The 21,217-nt window shown below is 34.0% G+C and overlaps 1 protein-coding gene across 1 annotated transcript in view; it reads right to left on the bottom strand.

The window, feature by feature from the left end:
* Positions 1-21,217, bottom strand: part of LRBA (LPS responsive beige-like anchor protein) — a 769,624-nt gene that overhangs the window by 613,428 nt on the left and 134,979 nt on the right. Inside the window, exons 19-22 of the mRNA XM_049905216.1 lie at positions 20,064-20,172; positions 19,565-19,646; positions 13,547-13,670; positions 13,059-13,251 (exon numbers count right to left, since the gene is read on the bottom strand). Coding sequence (XP_049761173.1) covers positions 13,059-13,251; positions 13,547-13,670; positions 19,565-19,646; positions 20,064-20,172 — 508 coding nt within the window. The remainder of the gene's footprint in view (positions 1-13,058; positions 13,252-13,546; positions 13,671-19,564; positions 19,647-20,063; positions 20,173-21,217) is intronic.

The following is a 21,217-nucleotide window of genomic DNA, read 5'->3' as shown; positions in this document are numbered from 1 at the left end:
CTGGGTAATTATTAGAGGAAGGGTGAGTTATCATCCTCTGACAACATCAACAGGAATATTCTAATAGGAAAAAAATACTGCTGCCCCCCTGGTTCTACTGATATACCTATTACAAAGGAAAGTTACCAACAAAAAACCTGTCACCTATTTCAGGACCAAGCATGTTCTTATACTAAATTTCATTGTTTTGAAGAATAAAGAAAATGTACTTAAGAATGAAGAGACAGAAGTCACATAATTGCCACTGTAAAACTTATTCAGGATGTTAAAAGAATATGATAATTTTCAAAATCCTACAACTATTTTATTTTTAAAATGGATGTCGATTATCATCCTAAATTGGAACACAATAGAGGTTTTAGGGATATTCTGAAACCTTAATATCTTCTCTACCTAACTAAGGCTAAATACAACAAATAATTTTACATTTGTGAGTTATTTGGTAATAGGATATGAATTTAATAGAAAACAACAATAAAATACAAAGTCCTGGAAAAGTATTGGCATTCTCACGTTAATGATTTTTAAAGATTCCTAATATGGTGGTCAGAAGCCGTGGTGGCATACTGGTTAAGTGCTACGGCTGGTAACCAAAAGGTCAGCAGTTTGAATCCACCAGGCACTTCTTGGAAACTCTATGCGGCAGTTCTACTCTGTCCTATAGGGTTGCTATGAGTCAGAATCAATTTGACAGCACCAGGTTTGGTTTTTGGTTTTAATATGGTGGTCTACCACCGTCTGTCTGTCTGTAGCACTGGGGTGGCTTGTGTATTGCTGTGATGCTGGAAGCTATGCCACCGGTATTTCAAATACCAGCAGGGTCGCCTATGGTAGACACATTTCAGTGGAGCTTCCAGGCTAAGACAGACAAGAAAGAAAGGCCTGGTGATATACTTTCAAAACTTAGCCAATGAAAACCCTATGGATCACAACAGAATACTGTCCAATACAGTGCTAGAAAATGAGCACTCTAGGTTGGAAGGCACTCAAAATACTCAGAAGCCACAACAATGGGCTACAGCATACCGATGATTGTGAAGACGGCACAGGAATGTTTCGTTCTATTGTATATGGCACTGCCATGAGTTGGAGCCAACTCAACAGTAACTAGCAACAAAAACATACAAGTATCAGCTAATCAAAAATTTCTTATAATATCTTATTGTAGCCATGGTATATAGTCGATTAAAGAGAAGTGACCCTTCCTACTGGCTTATAAACAACCTGAGGAATTCCTTTTGGACTCCCAAATCCTACTTTGTGACATTGCTGCTGTTGTTGAGTGCCCTCAGAAGACATATTTTTGCTATCACAAATTATCTCTTACAGATTTGTTTTCATGGTGCTGCTACTGCTAGAATTTCCTTAAGTTACAGCTCCCATGACCCTTCATAGCCTTTCAACATTTTGATTTAAAAAAAAAAAAAAACCTCTCATTAATTCCACACAATATATTTTTTGTCATCTTCTACCTATATTCACGACCAGCAGACTAACTTTCAACTGGCCATTTGGAAAGTTAAATCAAGAAATATTATTTAAAGTTAAAATTTCAAGCAAACATGTAAATACACATTTCAATTCAAAGCAATGTACATTTTCACAAAATACATTCTCAATATGCCATAGGGAATCTTACACACTTCCCTCTTGTGTTATACACAGGTATCAAATCATGTTCTAAATACTGTCTTATCTTTCCTAAGCAAATCAAGTTGTTTACTCTTTCATCTGTAAAAATGAATATTAGAAATGCTTTTCAATTTCTGAATTTGGTTCATTTTTAAATTTCCCAGTAATTTACATCAATAGTCTAAAAGCTTAATGGCAACTAAGCAATTATCATTGTTGTTATCTTTTTTGATGCTGTTTTCCTTAAGGTATTTGTGACTTTAAAACTGATAATTCCCAATTAGTTACCAGATATTGTTCTAAATCACCCAGCTAAAAGACCAGTCATTAATCTTCACACTCATTTGATAGCTAATCTATAGCTGTTGGTAATGTTTGGAAAGCACTTCTATAAACTACTAAAGATACTCATGAGCTAGTAACTACAACAGTTCTTTTGCCATTAATTTCTACTTAATTGGCACTCAAATTTAGTCTTTAGAATATAAAAGGTAAATACAATCATCAAGCGATTAATATCACCTTTTCAAGCCATATATAACAATTTGAACCTATAAAAAAAATTAGACTTTGAAAAATAATGTTAGGCAATGTTTAGTAACTGTCTTTATTTTTAAGCAAATGAATCTTTTTTGTTGTATTTTGTTTTACTTTGGAAATACCAGCTGAATATGGTATGTTAACTTACAATTCCTAGGCTACCAAACTTTCCCACAATTTATAATTAAGATATATATTTAAAAAATAGCTGGATCTTCCCATATATCAATGAACATAGCTCAAAATGATTACCACCACAAAAAAGTATTAAAGACTCTGATCCAACAGCTTGCCACTATAGTATAAGGTAACAAATATAAGAGCAAACTAGAAATATTTATTGAGCTATCTTATGCAGAGGACCTGGGTTACAAACCTAGGTAATCTAGTACAAGCCCAAGCTCCTAAATGCTACCCTAATACCACCTCATTGAAGAAATATCAAAAATACAGCTTATGCTATCCTAAGAAAATGACTTATTAGTTACGAAAAGAGTCTTATAAATTCAATAAAGGGAATAATCACATATAGAAAACAAGTAATTTATACAATATGCACTATACATTCATTCCTGCAATAAACTTAAAAATTTTAATAGGTAATACACTCGTACAGTTCACATATAAAACATTACATAATGAAAAGTCTCCTTCCCACCGCTGGTTCCTACTTGCATAGTTCTCCGCAAGAAAAACAGGCAACCAGTTTTTAATTTCTTATGTATCCTCCAAGGGCATTTTTGTCCATATATGCACAAATGTAAAATTCTACCAACAAACCTCAATAACAGAAACTGTTTCACACTTTTCTTTTTCTCATTGGATGTATCTTGGAAATCATTCCAAATTCAGCCATTTCACAAACATCTGAACACTAATATAGTACAGGCACTATTTTTGGCACTCAGGATACAGCAGTGATCAATACATAAAAACCACTGCCATCCTGAAGCTTACTTTCTAGTGGAGAAAGTTAACATTATATAATGTGGCAGGCACCAATCTAAGTGTATTATGTACTAGTTTATTAATCTGAAATCATTATGAGTTTGGTAGTACTGTCCCCATTTTACAGAGGAGGAAACTGAGGCACCAAAAAGTTAAATAACTCCCACACCTTCATTCAGCTAGTAAGCAGAAGAATATGAATTTGAACCCTTGCAGGCGGGATCCCAAGTCCATGCTGTTAATCCTTTCCACACTATACTGTTAATTCTCAATAATAACAATCATTGCTTACACATGCTAAGTATGACTATACATGTAAAATGTAGCACTTAAACTTCACACGACTCTCAGAGGCAAATAAATCCTACTAAAATCCTCGTTTCACAGATGAGGAGGCTAGTCATAAAAGTCTAAATATTTTGTCCAGTAGGTAGTAGATATTGGTGATAAATCTATGTAGTACTTGAGAAGAAAAAAATATATAAAGAAGTTCCATGTTCCTTTTTACCACAAATTATATTCTATTGGATGGATGTGTCATATTATTTAACCTGTTTTATACTGAAAAATGATTGAATTGGGTTGTTTCCAGACTTATTATTATGAACAATGCTACAACATAGGATAAATTTGCAGATGTCCAAAGATTCTATACATTTCTAACTTTCATAGATGATGCCAAATTGCCATTCACCAGCAATGTGAGTATCAGTTTCACTCACTCTTACCAATAAATAGAGTATATCATATCTGTAACCAATATGATAGGTGAAAAGTACAATTTCAGTGTAGTTTTAATTTTTAGTCCCTTACTATGAGAAGGTTGAATATTTTACTTAGTTTTCATAATTGTGTAATCACATCCTCTGTCCATTTTTCTATTGGGTTATCTCTTCCTATCGATTTCTAGGAAGATTTATATATTAAGAATTTTGTCTTTGTTTTGCTTCTGAATAGTTCTTCTGAATTTGTCATTTGCCTTTTGACTTTGTTCATGGTATTGTGTTTGTTTTTTGGCCACATGAGTTTTTGTTTGTTTGTTTTAATGCAGTAAACATTTTTATTTTATTTCTCTCTCTCTCTCTCTCTCTCTTCAATGGTTCCAGATTCTAAAGCATAACTAGAAAACTCCAAGGTCACAAAAGAATTCCCTATTTTCTTCTAGTACTTTTATGGTTCCATTCCCCACCCCCATTTAATTGATCTGTTTGTTAAATTTCCTAGCGATGCAACCTTTTTTTTTTTCCCCTAGATAGATCTCCTATAGTCCCAATACCATTTATTGGACCAATTAAATACATACAGTATTTATATTAGTATATAATGAAGTCTGCATCTCCAATTAGCAAGGAAAAGATGAAAAAAAGAAGGACCTACCTATATACAACCTGCCTAAAAAACAGCAAAAGCAAATTTAAAAGTAGTAGTTTAATTTTTATAATAGTATACATACTAAACTATACACAAGCCTCATCAAAATTAAAAACGTTTGTCAATCAATTGACAAAAGTATATATATATTTCCATAACAATCAAAAAATTTTAGTTATACAGAAAACTATATCTATGGTATATTATATAAAGCTATTTATTCTCAAAGATTTTTAAGTTAATTTTAAATGTTTTCAAAAATTTATCTCCATCAATTTTTCTGAATAGAATTTTGGAGAAATCAAGAATATGAAAAGTAAACTCACATTATCATTTCCTCCTAGAATTTAAATTGATCTAATATTCAGACATTATACAAAGTTGGAGCCTTTGCTCTAAAGTTCAGTTTCTTTAGAAAACAATCCTAGAAAATATAAAAACGGACTTTCTTCTTTCATAAAATGATTTTTGAGCAACACTTCCTTATTAAGACCAAGTGAGGATGTAATTTAAGCAGAAGCCTTTCAACCACTTAGTATTTTTTTTAAACTCTATAACATATCATACTAACACATGAAAACATTCTAGAATTTCTTTAAGCAAAATTTATTTAAAAAGAAAAAAATATTCTGCATCAAATTCCTTAAAGTATCAGAATTTCTAGCTAGTCAATAGCTGCTCCTCAATTCTCCAATATGCTTAAAAGTCCACATGCAATATACACTAAGTAAAGCCCATTTTGGTGGACAATACTAGATGTTTTTTCTTGAAATACTTGTAGCAATAAATGAGATATACTGAATGCTTACTGTATGCCAGGCATTGTTCTAAGCATTTATTATATATCAACACACTTGATCTTAAGAATAACCCTATGAGATAGGTAGTATTATCCCAACTTTATAGCTGAAGATAGGCACAGTAAATATAATTTCAAAGTTAATAACTTACTAATCTTTTCTTCTTTTAAGAAAGTCATTGTGACCAAATTTGTTTTCTAAAGAACAGACTAAAAGGGTGCTCTCAGGCAAATCTAGTGAGAGTATAAATTTGTATAAATTTTTAGACAACAATTTAGTAATACCTACTAAAACTTTAAAAAACATGTGCAGAATCCTTCTCCTCAAAGTTCCACTTATAAGAATTTACCATACAAAATAAGAGAGATGTATATAGGAGCAGGCTCATCACTGCTCGATAACAAAAAAAAAAAAAAGGAAAGTTAAATTATGGGGTATGTGTAAAATATTATAATATAAATCAATAGATTTTTTAAATATTACCTCCACTAATTTTTCCAAATAAAATTTTGGAGAATCCCAGAATGTGAAAACTAAACTTGAATCATTTACCTAATCACACCCTCCTCGAAGTCTAAGTGGTCTGGGGCCATTCATATGTTACATTAATGCTACAGCTGTTGCTCTTTAAATTTATCTTCTCCATAATACAATGTATTATTATGCTTAATAATATGTAGCCATTAAAATTCATGTAAAAAGTATATCATTAAATGAGATAAGGTTATAAACAGCAAAAGTAATTATGTGTGTGTGCATATTTAAATGTACAGAAGACTAGAAGGTCTTAATCTAAAATGTTAACATGTTATAAATAACCTGACGCATAGCAACCCTACAGGACAGAGCAGAACTGCCCCATAGGGTTTCCAAGGAGTAGTCTGGTGGATTTGAACTGCTGACCTTTTGGTTAGCAGCCTGAGCTTTTAACCACTGTGTCACCAGTGCTCCAGTTATATATACGTATTTGGATAATGAGTGATTTTCGGGTTTTGTGTGTATGTCTATGTGCATTTTTATTAGGTCCCAAATTTCCTCCTGCAAGTGCATATTCTTTTTAAAAAGCTTTAATACTATTTGATTAAAAGATTTTAAAATTAAAGAATACTTTCATAATTAAGTTGTAAAATAAAAAGGATTCACTCTTAAAAATCCATAAAGTATGAAAATTGTGTAACTCTTAAAATTTCTTTAAAAATATGTAGCCTTTATTTTTAATGTTACCAGATAGCTAACTCTCTCTCTCTCACACACACACACACACACACACACACACACATTTATGTATATGCACATATGTGGCTCAAATAATAAGAACCATTTTATATGTTAGGGTTTTTTTAAAATACTTGAATTTTGAAAAAACTTATTTCCACATGCTTTTTACTCAACGTAAACCATACTTATTCTTATATAAAATGACTGAAATTTATGCTTAAGCCCCTTTATCAAATTTTTAACATTAAGTAAAATCTTAAAATATTTTAGATAATCCAAAATAATCAAATACTTCACTCAATTTCATCATTTAGGAGAAATATCTAATTCATTTTTTTTTCAGGGACTTTAAATGAAATTATAGGTATTTTAGTGTCCTATTTCTGCTATAACAAATTACTACAAACTTAGTGGCTTAAAACAACAAATTCATGTTATATCTTCAATTCATGTGTGAAGAGCCCTTACTTGTTCCATTTTATAAGTCACTGACCCATTGTACCATATGGCAATATGCGTACAGAAAAAATACAGTGCCTAAAGGTTTTAATTTTATTTATTTTGAAAAAGATTGTTTTTGAACAGTTCTCATACTCGGAACCTTTTAAATGCCTTAATTTACATTTTAATTAAACAGTAGAAGCATATGAGCACAGCAAGTGAAGTCAAGGTTATTTTAATTATCAAGATAATATACACTCTGAAACAAAACAAAAAAAAAAGGATAGGAAAAGATAAATAAATGAAAACCTAGACCACAAACACAATAAAATTTTGTTTTACAGAGGTTACTCTTAACAGGTACACATCTGCAACCATGAGAACAAAGTAACCCGCACAGTGCAGTTATATTAGAAGAGCCCATCACGGCTTATAAAGCCTAGTTCAGCCTTTGGAGGAGAGGGATACAGTGACAAACAGCTTTCCTGCCACAAAGGTGGCAGAAAATCTATCAAACTGGACAATAAAATTGCAATTGAGTTTCTTTGGCTTTTTATAGCACCTGCATGTATCCTGATGTAACTCCACAAAAGCTATCCAATTCTGCAACATTAGTTCTTTAGATACCAGTTCTTTATCGAGAACCATGTTATAAATTTGGGATATTGAGATTTAGAATGGCTACTAAAAGGAAAAAAATAAGCATCATTCTAGTACCATATGCACGGAAGTATTTAAAAAGGTTTAGACTGAATATTTTTAGACAAAAAATTCAGTTGCAATAATTCTGCAGAATTTCTAACAACATGCTACAAACTGTTTACCTAGTTACTGAAGCACTTCAGTTCCATCGTAAACTTTATTACATACTGATATGAAGAGCTTTAAAGCATAAGTTGTCCCATTTTATTTTTAAATACATGTCAAGATTTCAAAATTGCAAAATATTAACATACCCCTTGCTGTCAAGTTGATTCTGACTCATGGAGTCTCTATAGGACAGGGTAGAACTGCCCCATAGGATTTCCAAGGCTGTAGGTCTTTACGGAAGCAGACTGCCATATCAGAGCGGCTACTGGGTTCGAACCACTGACCTTTTGGTTAGCAGCCAAGCGCTTTAACCACTGTGCCACCAGGGCTCCTCAAATGTGAATAGAGCAGTATTCAAATAAATTACTTCACATAAAGCTCATGAAAAAGAAAAGCTATCTAATGAACAAAGAAAGTACACACAGAGAAATAAAACTAAAAGACATGTATGATAAATTAATATTAAAAGTGAGAACCACAAGAACTTATAACTTTAAATTTTTCTTCTCTCCCTCACAAAGTTAAGTTTTAGAATTTATTTTTTAAAATATATTTTTAACAACAAAAAAAGTGATGGGTCTAGTTTTATTCAGGTGAAAACACCCACCATTTACTTAGAATTTATTCCATTTTAGAAATGAAATTCTAAATCTCACACAAATGTATCAAGTCAAACATTGGTTATTGGCTAAAATGAGGCACAAGAGACCTCTCCTTAGAGTAACTATTTTCTCTGTAAAGATTTTAAGATCTGCTTAAAGCCGTAAGGCAGTGAAGTAAAGGAAAATATAAACTAACTAAACATAACTATTATGTATATATAAAACACATAAAACTTAAAGCCCACTTTGGGTTTGTTGTGAATAAACTGAGTCTAAAAATTACTGTTTCAGATCCTACATAGGACAGTAGCTTATATTTCTTCTTTTAACATTCGCCATAACTTATGCTCCTAAAAAGGGAAAAAAGTTTTTCTCTGACAGTAAAAATTATATTAAGGAATCTTAAACTGGGTGGTCCATATTTAAGTTTTTAGAATTTCCGTATCTCCAAGATCCTTTCTAAAGAGGGTATATTACATTATATACTACACTATACCATGGCAGTTTAGTATGAAGGAAGGAAGGGAAAATGTTATGAAAGTTCACAAAATAATTCCCTGTGAACAGCAATAAGTCAAAGAGGCTCTCAAAACTTAGTGTACATAAGAACCACCTAAGAACTTATTTTAAATGTTTTAAAATACAGATTTCTGGGAACCTCCCCATAAAATTCAGAGTCTGAGGAAAGACCAAGAAATCTGCAGTATAATGCACATCCCAAATCACAGGATCCTACTGCGGGTGACCCTGACATACATGCTTTAAAGGAGAGATTAGTGATAAAGGGCTAAGGTACACACAGGGTGGCACGGTACCACATCACCGCGGAACCAAACCGCCCAAACAACGGTGGTGTCGTTCTTCCTACTCCATCCTACAGCAAATACTTCACATGCAGCTTCCAAGTACTAAGCACTATGCACAGTTCTATAAGAGACATAAACAAGTATAAAATCTTTCATCCTTGCTGATGAGAGCTTAGATTTTAACAGCCAAGATAACACACAAGAGAAGAACTAACTTTTAACCAGTGCATAATATAATGTGAAAGCTATTACAAAATTATACATGATTAAATGGCAGCCTATGTTTCTATTCTCTGTGATTTCATTCATTAACTCTTAACTTCAGCAACATGCCATTTACATACACACACACACATAAACATGTCAGTACACTTACCATTTCTAGCTTAGACATTGATGGTTAAGAAAAGTTTAAAAACATGGCTGAGTTTACACAACTAATAATTACTATAAATCAGGATTCAAAGCCAAGACTTTCCTGTCTCCAAAGCCCATGTTCTATTCATTACTCACACAATGGACTGGTAACTGGATATAAATGTTTAGTCATGAGTGCTTAAAAGCTCAAAGGTACCTATTCCAACCTCTTTATTTTATAGATACGAAATTCAAAGAGACTAGACTATAGCCCCTAAACATGCTATGACTTTCTAAGGCAATTCTCAACCTTTTTGGTCTCAGGGTACTTTACAGTCTTAAAAAATACTGAAGCCCCCAAAGACCTTCTGTTTATATGGATTACATGTATCACTATTTATTATATTAGAAACTAAAACTGAAAATTCTTTAAAACTTTTATTAATTTATTGAAAACAATGAACCCATTATATGTTAATAAAAATAACATTTTTAAAATAACTATTAAAAAAAAAACTGAAAGGAGTGCCATTACCTCATATTTTTCCAAATCTTTTGAAATGTTTAATAGAAGAGAGCTGTAGTCTCTTATTTGCTTCTGTATTGAATTTGTGGGTTTGTTTGTTTTTTCTTTTGGTTGAAGTATATGAAGAAAATCCACCCTCACATAGGTATGTTAGTTAAAAAAAAGACCCCCTCAAAATATCACATGGATCCCCAGGGGTCTTTAGACTTCGCTTTAAGAACAACTGTTCTAAAGCTTATATTCTTCTAGCCATCACTCCTAAGGACTTGAACAAACTAAGGTGTACCCAAAAGTACTAAATTAACAGAAAATTCTATTTCGGACTGACATTTCCCTAACCTAGAATCCCTCCACCTCCCTCTGAAATCCAATTCAAATGTATAAGAAGCCAAACTCAACCAAATTTTTCTCAGGATCTTTTGAAGAGGGGAAAATAGCAGTGGCAGAAAATCAGTTCAGATTGTAGCAGCCCATTACAATAGAAACCAGAAGAGCTGAGCATTAGCACAAACTAAAATTGGTTAGATCTAGTAGCAAATATTTTCTATAAAGGGACATGCAGTAAATATTTTAGGCTCTGTGAGCCATACAGTCTCTGTAGCAACCACTCAACTCTGTTCTAGAGCAAAACCAGCTATTTAAAAAAAAAAAAAAACAGCTATAGTCAATATATAAATGAATGGGTACAGCTGTGTTCCAATAAAATTTTATTTACAAAAGCAGTACAGCCCAGGCTTGGTTCTCAGGCAATAGTTTGCCAAACGCTAGCTTAGACTAAACTGGTCTTCCCTAGAAACGCAATGAATAAAATAGAGCCATTTTATAAAAGCGAAACTTTTCTTATTTCCCCCCAGGTTGTATTCAAACATAAATTTGTAGGGTGATTCTTCCAACCTGGAATCCCTGGGTGGTGCAAATGGAACACACTCAGCTCCTAACTGAGAGGTTAGCACTTTGAGTCTACTCAGAGGCCCCTCGGAAGAAAGGCTTGGCAATCCATTTCTGAAAAAAATCAGTCATTGAAAACCCTATGGAATGCAGTTCTACTCTGACACGCATCCATGAGTCAGAATCAACTTGATGGCATTTGGTTTGGTTTCTTCCACTCTAAGATATCTTTATTTTTGTTAACTGTTGTTGTATGCCCTTGAGTCAACTGCAACTCAGAACAACACTACAGGACAGAGTAGAACTGCCCCACAAGGATTCCTAGACCGTCCTATACAGGAGCAGATCACCAGGTCTTTCCTTCCACGGAGTGGCTGGTAGATTCAAATCACTGACCTTTCAGTTAGCAGTCAAGCGCTTGACCATTGCGTCACTAGCGCTCTTTAAGATATCCTAATAAAGAGTAATAGCACAAATTCCTCTCATCGAGAAAAGCGGTGGCAAAACAAGTAACTCCCAAATAATAAAACTACTCAAACAAAACACCTAAATATATAAAATCTTTAAACAGCCATATATTTCCAATAGAATGGCAAAATATCCCAGAGAAACCACTTTGATAGACCACAAAATAAAACATTCAAACTATACCAAATTTATCATTTCTGTTCTTTATTTTTTCTAGTAAATTAAAGGAGAAAGAAAAGTATTTGTGAAAATTACATTTTTATTACTTCTGAATAAGGAAGAGTTCTTTTAAAAGATACAAAAAGCAGACACTATAAATGAAACAACTTTTTACTACATTCAAGTTAGTGGCAGGGGCACAAGCAGCCATCTAAGATACAACAATTGGTCTCTTCAGGTCCGGAGCAAAGAAGAGTGAAGAAAACCAGACTCAAGGAAACAATTAGTCCAAAGGACTTATGGACCACACGAACCACAGCCTCTGGTAGCCCAAGACCAGAAGAGCTAGGTGGTACCTGGCTACCACTAGTGACTGCTCTGATCTGGACTACAATAGCAGGTCATGAACAGAATGGGAGAGAAATGTAGAACAAAATTCAAACTCATAAATCAGACCAGACTTACTGGTCTGATAGAGTCTGGTGGAACCCCTAAGATACGGCCCTTAGACACCCTTCAAACTTGGAACTGAAATCACTCCCAAAGATCACGTTATAGCAATACAATAAACAGGCCTATAAAATGAACAATAACATCAGTGAGGAATGTACACCTCAAAACAATCAACTATACTAGACCTAAATGCCCAAAAGCAAAGTTAGGAAAGACAGTAGGGGCAGGAAAGCTGGGTGAATGGACACGGGGAACTGAGAGCGGAAGAGGGGAAAGTGCTGACACATTCAGGGGTTTGCAACCAATGTCACGAAACAGACTGTGTATAAATTGTTGAATGGGAAACTAATTTGCTCTATCAACTTTCACCTAGACAACATACAAAATGTTCAAAAAATAAAGGTTAGTGGCAGGGGCAAGGAATCATAGACAAAGCAATTGGGGAGGGGAACTCAATTTCCTCAATGTTAGGGACATTATTCTTTAAACCTTTTTGTAAGTCAAGACTATTTCATAAAAATTTTTAAACAAAATCTTTACATACATAGCTATCTAACTTACATTGGCTTTAGTTAAAAATCAGACTAGCATATTCTTCCTAAACAATTTTTTAAATGGCTATAACACGAGCAAAGGTCAGCCATGGGCAAGACCTTTGATATTCAACCACCTTACATTACAGAATTTCTCATCTTTGAATATAGTACGCCACCTTGTGTTCAAAAGCTCTCAAATACTATAAAGCTCAGATAAAACTGTCTACGAACATGTGAAAATCTAAATTCTTTTATGTTGTGGCATAAAGTTTAACTTTATTAATTCAAGTGCCTATAAAACTGAAAAAATTGTGATCTTGAAGTTGGAAATACTCTTTTTTTTTTAGTGACTCCCTTTTTTAGTTGTTCATTTTATTGCACTTTCACTTGATTTTTAATACATGGATTTTTTACTTGATTTTTAATACACAGATTTTTTTATGAGTAAAATCTAAATTATAGACATTTAAAATTCTAAACCACACTTTCATCATGAAACTTACCTTTGAATGTGTGATTGACAAAGTGTCGACCCACACACGCCAGCCACCCCACTCATATTTGACCGCGTGGTAAAGTAGGATTCTGAATATGGCATATACCATTTCTGTTATCTTCTGTTCATCGGAGTTCTTGGGATTGAAATAGCAGAGAGAAAGCATCCATTCTTGCCATACAGAGCACTGTAGCAAGCTCCTGAAAATTTTAAGAGGGTACTGAATCAAATTTTAAGAGGGTACTGAATCACTTTAAAAAAAAAAAATGATTTGAAAATATTCTAAAAACTACCTGTATGTATGCATTCAAAACAATTAAAAAATGTGGTGTTGAAAATTCTACTTTAACTGTATGGGACATTACTTGCACACCCGTAATGAGCATATGGAAAATTCATTGCACAGTATTTTTAAAGCAATTTTTCTTAGAAAAAATGGGCTTATGCAAAGGTAGACTTGAATACTGCAAATAAATGCTTTTTGATTCCGCTTACCTCCTGTTTTCTCTACTGTTATTAAAAAGTTTAATCATGTCAGAAAGAAAGGCTCTGCGAACCTCCATACTCTCCGGACACTGGGAAGAATTTCGGAGCAGGGTTGCAATTACTTTCAGTATCTCTGCAAGACAGTTCATAAATAAGTAAAAACCAAACCACAAGAAAAAAAATTAATGATGGAAAGCCACCAATACATAGCAATTTCTTTAATTTCCCTGGTATAAGTATCGGAAACCCTGGTGGCGTGGTGGCTCAGAGCTGAGCTGCTAACCAAAAGGTCAGCAGTTCGACGCCTTGAAAACCCTATGGGGCAGTTCTACTCTGTCCTATAGGGTTGTTATGAGTCAGAATCAACTCTACGGGAATGGATTTGAAAACACCCTCTTTAGAGTTAAAAAAACATCATGCATAGAAAAGAATGGCAATACGTTTATTAGCAAGCATCTATAAATACGGGATTTTTTTTTTAATTCCATGACTTGAATGTGCAATGTAAAGCTAAATTTTAAATGGTTAAAATAAAGCAAATCGAATTATAAATGAATTAAATAATGGTGAACCTTCTGACAACTCTCTGCAGTCTCTGCCACATAGTAAAGTTCATCTAAAAACACACTGCAATCAAAACCTCAATAAAGAGAATAAATTCCCAGCTCTTTCAACATAATTCATGCTATGCACATATCCTTTCCTTTATCACAGTGAATTTGAAAAGCTGTCAAGATTTTCTTCTATAATTTAAAAAGTAAAATTAGAGGCAAAAACTCCAAAGGAAACTGCAAACCTATTCAATGCCCTACCAAAGTCCAACAAAACTGGTCTTTTTTTGTTGCTGTTGTTTTTGCATTTCTCCAGTGACTAACGATGTTTTGTTTTTTAATAAGATTTACTGTGTTTTAGGTGAAAGTTTACACAGTAAATTAGGTTTCCCTTTAAGAATTTTTATACAAATTGTTCCGTGCCATTGGTTATAATTTTTACAATGTGTCAGCATCCTCATTATTTCCACACTGTTTGTTCTGTTTCCATTTATCTAGGTTTCCTTCCTCTCTTTGCCTTCTCATCTTTGTTTTTGGGTAAGTATTGACCATTTGGTCTAGTATAGCTAGTATAGTACTCTACTCATGAGTAATAGCATTTATTTCATAAACCAATCTATTATTTTGCTGAAAGGTGACCTATAAAAATAGCTTCAATTCCAAGTTCAAAGAGTATCTTAAGGCCATAGTCTAGGGGGCTCCTATAGTCTCTATTGGTCCAGGAAGGCTGGCCCTTTTTTAGGAATTTGAATTTTATCCTACATTTTTCTTCCATTCTATCCAGATCTTCTGCTGTGTCCTTGTTCAGAAGGGCTGGTAGCAGTAGCCAGGCACCATCTGGTTCTTCTGGTCTCAAGTAAAAGAGGTTGTGGTTCATGTGGGCTATTAGTCCTATGGACTAGTTTCTTCTTTCAGCCTTTGATGTCCTTTATTCTCAGTTGCTCCATATGAGTAGAGACAAATAGTTGTACCTTAGATGGTTGCTCGCAAGCTTTTAAGACCCCAAATGCTACTCACCAAACTAGAATATAGGACATTACACCTTTGTGAATGGTTATCTCAATTGACTAAGTTATCCACCAGAACTACGGTCCCAAGCCTTTTGACCCAGTAAACTAATCCCACGATTTGCTTGGCTATGTCTAGGAAGCCTCCATAACTGTGCCCCAATGTGGTTTGCTATTTATGTGGATATATATGCAGCACACACATACGTGTATATACATACGCCTACAGACGCACCTATACCTGCACGCTCATTTACTTGCATATGCTTTCCTATACACGTACATGCATCCATATCAACCTGTGTAACCATACTATTTTTTGGTGGTTGTTTCTGTTGTTGCAAAACTGTATGTGTTACAGCATTTACCGAAATTATCCCTTTTTCTCATGTAGTGCTTAGTGTCTTTAATTATCTTAGCCAAGTTGCCCTGACTTGATCCATATTTGGGATTGCCTTCCCCATCACCAAAAACAAGTATCTACTATCTAGAAAGTGATACCCCTTCCATCTCCCTCCTGTCCCTGGTAACCACCAAAGAAAGTTGCTTTCTGCATGTACATCTATCCTTGACTATTTATAATAGTGAGACCATTCAATATTTAGCCTTTAATCATTGACTTATTTCACTCAGCATAATGTTCTCCAGACTCATCCATGTTATGTTTAGTCGAGTCGATTCCGACTCATAATGACCCTATAGGACAGAGTAGAACTGCCCCATAGAGTTTCCAAGGAGTGCCTGGCAGATTTGAACTGCCAACCTTTAGGTTAGCAGCCATAGCTCTTAACCACTATGCCACCAGGGTTTCCTTATTCTTTATAGTTGCATAGTATTCCACTGAACGAATGTACCACGGTTTATTTATTCATTCATCTGGTGACAGGCACTTAGGTTGATTCCATCTTATTGCTATTGTGAATAACGCTGCAATGAACATAGCAGGTATATGTGTCACTGCTCTTTTATCACTAGGATATATACCTAGGAATGGGATTGCTGGTTCATAAGGTATTTCTACTTCTAGCTTTTTGAGGATGTGCCATACAGTTTTCCATAGTGGTTATCCCATTGTACAACCCCACCAGCAGTGTATAAGAGTTCCACTCTCCCACAACCTTCCCAGCATTGTTGTTTTCTGGGTTTGTTTTTTTTTTTTTTTTTAACATTACCATTTTTGTAGAGGTGAGGTGATATCATTGTAGTTTTGATTTGCATCTCTGTACTGGCTTATGAGGAAACCCTGGTGGCATAGTGGTTAAGAGCTACGGCTTCTAACCAAGAGGTCAGCAGATTGAACCTACCAGGTGCTCCTTGGAAACTCTATGGGGCAGCTCTACTCTGTCCTGTAGAGTCACTATGAGTCAGAACTGACTCAACAGCAATGGGTTTGGTTTTTGATTTAATGGCTAATGAAGGAGCAGTGGTTTAAGTGCTCAGCTGCTAACCAGAAGGTCAGCAGTTTGAACCCACCAGCTGCACTGTGGAAGAAGGATATGGCAGTCTGCTTCCATGAAGATTTACAGCCTCAGAAGCCCTGTGGGACAGTTCTACTATGTGCTATAGATTCACTATGAGTCAAAATTGACTTATCAGCAAAAAGTTTGGTTTGGTTTGGTAATGGCTAATGATTGTGAGCATCTGTTCATGTATTTGTTGGCCGCCTGAATGTCCTCTTTGGTGAAGTGTCTGTTCATGTCCTTTGCCCATTTTTTTACTGAACTGTCAGTCTTTTTGTTGTGGAGTTGTTGAAGTTTTCTATATATTTTAGAGGTAAGACCCTTATCAGGTATGTCATTGCCAAAGTTTTTTTTCCAGTGTATAGGTTCTTTTTACTCTTTTGATGAGTGTAAGTATGTAATTTTTTAGGAGGTCCCAGTTATATATTTACTTTCTGTCATTCATGCATTTTCAATTTTGTCTGACGGACTATTTATGTCTAATTTTGACCTTATCTTCCAGGAACTTTATAGTTTTAGCTTTAACATTTAAGTCTTTGACCCATTTTAAGTTAGTTTTTGTACATGGTGTGAGGTATGGATCCTCATTCATTTTTCTGCATATGGATATTCAGTTTTTCCAGCACCATTTGTTAAAGAGACTGGTTCTTCTCCATTGAATGGACTGCAATCCTCGTCAAAGATCAGCTGCTTGTAGATGGACGGATTAACTTCTGGGTTCTCAATCTATTCCATTGGTCTATATGTCTGTCCTTGGCTGTTTGATTACCATGGCTGTATAGAAAGTCTTGAGATCAAGAAGTGTGAGGCCTCCTACTTTGTTCTTCAATATTGCTTTAGCTATTCACAGCCTCCTTCATTTCCATATAAAGATGGAGATTAGTTTCATCATTTCGTTAAAGAATGTTGTTGGGATTTGGATCGGGATTGCATTATATCTATAGATCACTTTTGGTAGTATTAACATTTTCATAATGTTAAGTCTTACAATCCATGAGCATGGAATGCTCTTCCATTTATGTAGATCTTTTAATTTCTTGCAGTAGTGTTTTACAGTTTTCCTTACATATATTTTTTACATCCCTGGTTAGGTTTATTCCTAGGTATTTTATCCTTCGGGAGGCTACTGTAAATAGTACCAATTTCTTGATTCCCTTTACAGAGTCCTCTTTGTTAGTGTAGAGGAACCTGACTGATGTTTGTGTATTTATCCTGTACCCTGCCAACTCTGATGGTCTTAGTATATAATTGTCTAAATTCTCAGTACTTAGCTTTATTTTCTAAAAAATCCTTTAAAGCATGTACTTTGAGAACTTTACAGATAGGGAAAAAAAGAGCTATGACCCTGAATTTAAAATTAAATAACATATTAAATTTTAGCCAAATTAAAAATTTGTGAATTTTAAACCAGTGAACAGTTTTGGTTATTCCGAAGCAGTAGTTTATTTTTTATAACAGCAAATATGAAGATATTTTGTCATAAAATTAATCATATAATTTCTAAACTCTTCTAATGGCAAATTCAAAGTTTTTCTAGTTGAATAGTGATTACAATGATGATTATCATATCATCATCAATATTACTGATGATGATAATAACTACTAACTTTTGAGGACATACTCTCATTAAACACCATTTTAAAAAAACACATGTATTAACTCATTTAATCCTTACACAATGATAGGTACTATTATCCCCATTATAGAGATAAGAAAACTAAGGCACAAAGAAATGAAGTAATTTACTCAAAGCCACAGTGCTAATAAGACATGTAACAAGGATTTCAACCCAGGCTGCCTGTATCTTTAACCACCATACATAACCAAACAAAATCAATTGCTGTTGAGTCTATTCCAACTTACGGCTACCCCATGTGTTACAAAGTAGATCTGCTTCATAAGGTTTTATTAGCTATAATCTTTATGGAAGCAGGTCATGACATGTTTCTTCCATGGTGCTGCTGGGCGGCTTCAAACCACCAACCTTTAGGTTAACAGAGAAGCACAAACTGCACCACCCAGGGATCTTCAACCAACATACAGATACTGCCTCTCTTTTCTGAGCTGGTATAACCCAAAAAACCAACCCACTACCGTCAAGTCGATTCCAACTTAGATTGAGCCCACAAAACAGAGTAGAACTGCCACCCCATGGGGTTTCCAAGGAGCAGCTGGTGGATTCGAACTGCTGGCCTTTTGGTTAGCAGCCGTGGCTCCTAACCACTGAACCACTAGGGCTCTGTAGATAATACGTTAAAAAATTCTTACTTCAGTAACTCATCCTCCTTAAAATGTATCTTATATATATAATATATAAAATTTAAACATATATGTATATAAATTCAAAGCTTTTTCTTTTTCTCACTCTCTAAAATGATATGATGTCTCTCTGAAGGCTGAGAAAATTTAAACTACAGAGCCATTGCTTTTAAAACCAGCACTGAAATTGAGTACTACACACACAAACACATCATCACAAAAAATTAATTAAATTCAAAACTATACAAACCAGTTATTTTAGTGACATGGTTTAAAAAGGCAAGGTAAAAAAATGTGCACATCGTACTACTGCTTAAGAACTCTAATATCAAAAGAAAAGATTATTCAACAAGAATATATTCTGAAACAATGACGACAGTTACTTTCCATTCCAAACTTGGTATTGTTATATTGACCATAATTTAAGATGAAAACTACCTCCGTGACTCATATAATTCAGTCTGACTTCACTACGTAATGCAGCCAGAGGTTTGCTGAAAATCTGAAAATATATTAAATCAAGATCTTACACATATAATTCTTCAAAACCTTCATAAACATTTCCATAAAACCTATGGTCAATTTGACATTATATTCAACATAAAACTAGCTGTTATATCATTGCCCCTAATAAAATATGCATCTAACAATTTTTTCCAACAGTATCAACTTAAGGTTTTTCACAGTGACGTTTTTTTTATGTAGCAAAACAGTTTGTTTGTTTGTTTTTTAAGTATATAAAATACATACGAGGATTCTGTATCTTTACCGAAGAATCTGGATCTGGGTGCTGTTTATGTATCACCTGAGTACAAATCTGTTCTATAAGAATCTATAGAAGACAATAGATTATATTAGCATAACCACTGTATTAGCATCACCATTAATCAAGACTAAGTACAATACTAATCACAATTTAGTATATAGTCAAAAATAGTGTCATGTTAAATATCTTCCACATAATATAAAATTAAGAACTTCAAAATCATAACTCAATTTTTACTTAATCATAAAATTAGAAATCAAATACTCAGTGTAGGATATCCAAAAATAGATTACCACATTGTTTACTAATTTACAGATTAAAAGGTAAAAATGCAAACATGTTTCTTTTATATTGTAATGTCGAAATCTTAGATTACAAATTTAAATGATCTTATTTAATCTAATGTCTGGTCAATCACACAACTGTTTTCATAATAAAGCCTCCAAGGAAATTATTAAAATTAAATTCTAACTACAATCCTACCTCAAACAAGACATTATATGTGGTCATTGTGATTAAATTCGTCTGAAGCATGAGTCTTTCAGCTAGCAACGAAAACAGTCCATGCCCAAGCATGACTTCAGCTTTTCTCCTACAATTACAGGGAAAGAAATGATCAAATGCTGACTTTTTTAGTCTATACTATTCAGCATGAACACTGGATAAAAAGACACAAAAAGTTTTTCACATTAACAATAAATTCCAACTCAAAAATCCTCCCCAATTTTCTTCCACCTAGAATCCTTAAGGGTGCAAAACCTTTCAATAAACCCTAACTACAATATAAGCACAGCTAAAGTTAAAACACACACACACACAAGGTTAGCTATGCCACAGTATGACGAAGAACTCCCAGCACTGAGCTATGCCTTACTGTGGATAATCTAAAGCACAGGAAGTAGTTAAGTAGAAGAGCAATATAGAAGAAATCTAAAGAAATGAAAAGCATGAATATTATATGAAGATATATACACCAAAATTAAGCTTCTATGCAGAAATTTAGAAACTGAAGAATCACAAGTTTTAATTCTACTACCTCCAGGATCTGCGAAATTTTTATACAAAGGGCTGGACGGTAAATATTTTCAGTTTTGTGGACCATATGGTCTCTGTCACAACCACTCAACTCTGTCATCGTATCTCAAAACCAGTCACAGAGAAATGATTGTGGTAGTATCCCAATAAAACTTTATTTACAAAAAAAGGCAGCCAGGTGGATTCAACCCAAGGGCCACAGTTTCTCAATCCCTGTTCTCAACACCAAAAATTGTTTGACTTTATGATAAACCACTTCTGCTACCACTAGCAATGGGTAGGGTATGAGTACATTCAGTTAGAAAAAGTAAGTAAGAGGAGTTTCAGTTGTCAGTTAAACATACACAGTACACGGTATGGCAAACACCCTGGTTCATACATCGGCTTTATAGTACAGATAAAGCAAATGATCAAACAACCTGAAACGAAGCTTCCGTAAGTTTCTAGATTCAGTTTATCAAAACCTACTCTGATAATGAACACAAAATAAATGTTTTAAATAATTTTCACATAAACAATGGATTTTTAAAAATATGTAGGCTGTTATAGCATTATATATATGTTTTTTTATTGTACTTTAGGTGAAGGTTTAAAGAACTAGT

This window comes from Elephas maximus, chromosome 13 (assembly GCF_024166365.1).
Source record: "Elephas maximus indicus isolate mEleMax1 chromosome 13, mEleMax1 primary haplotype, whole genome shotgun sequence".
In the NCBI taxonomy this organism is placed as follows: Eukaryota; Metazoa; Chordata; class Mammalia; order Proboscidea; family Elephantidae; genus Elephas; species Elephas maximus.
Note: the sequence above shows the minus strand (reverse complement) of the source record. Positions and strands in the feature narration are given on the sequence as shown.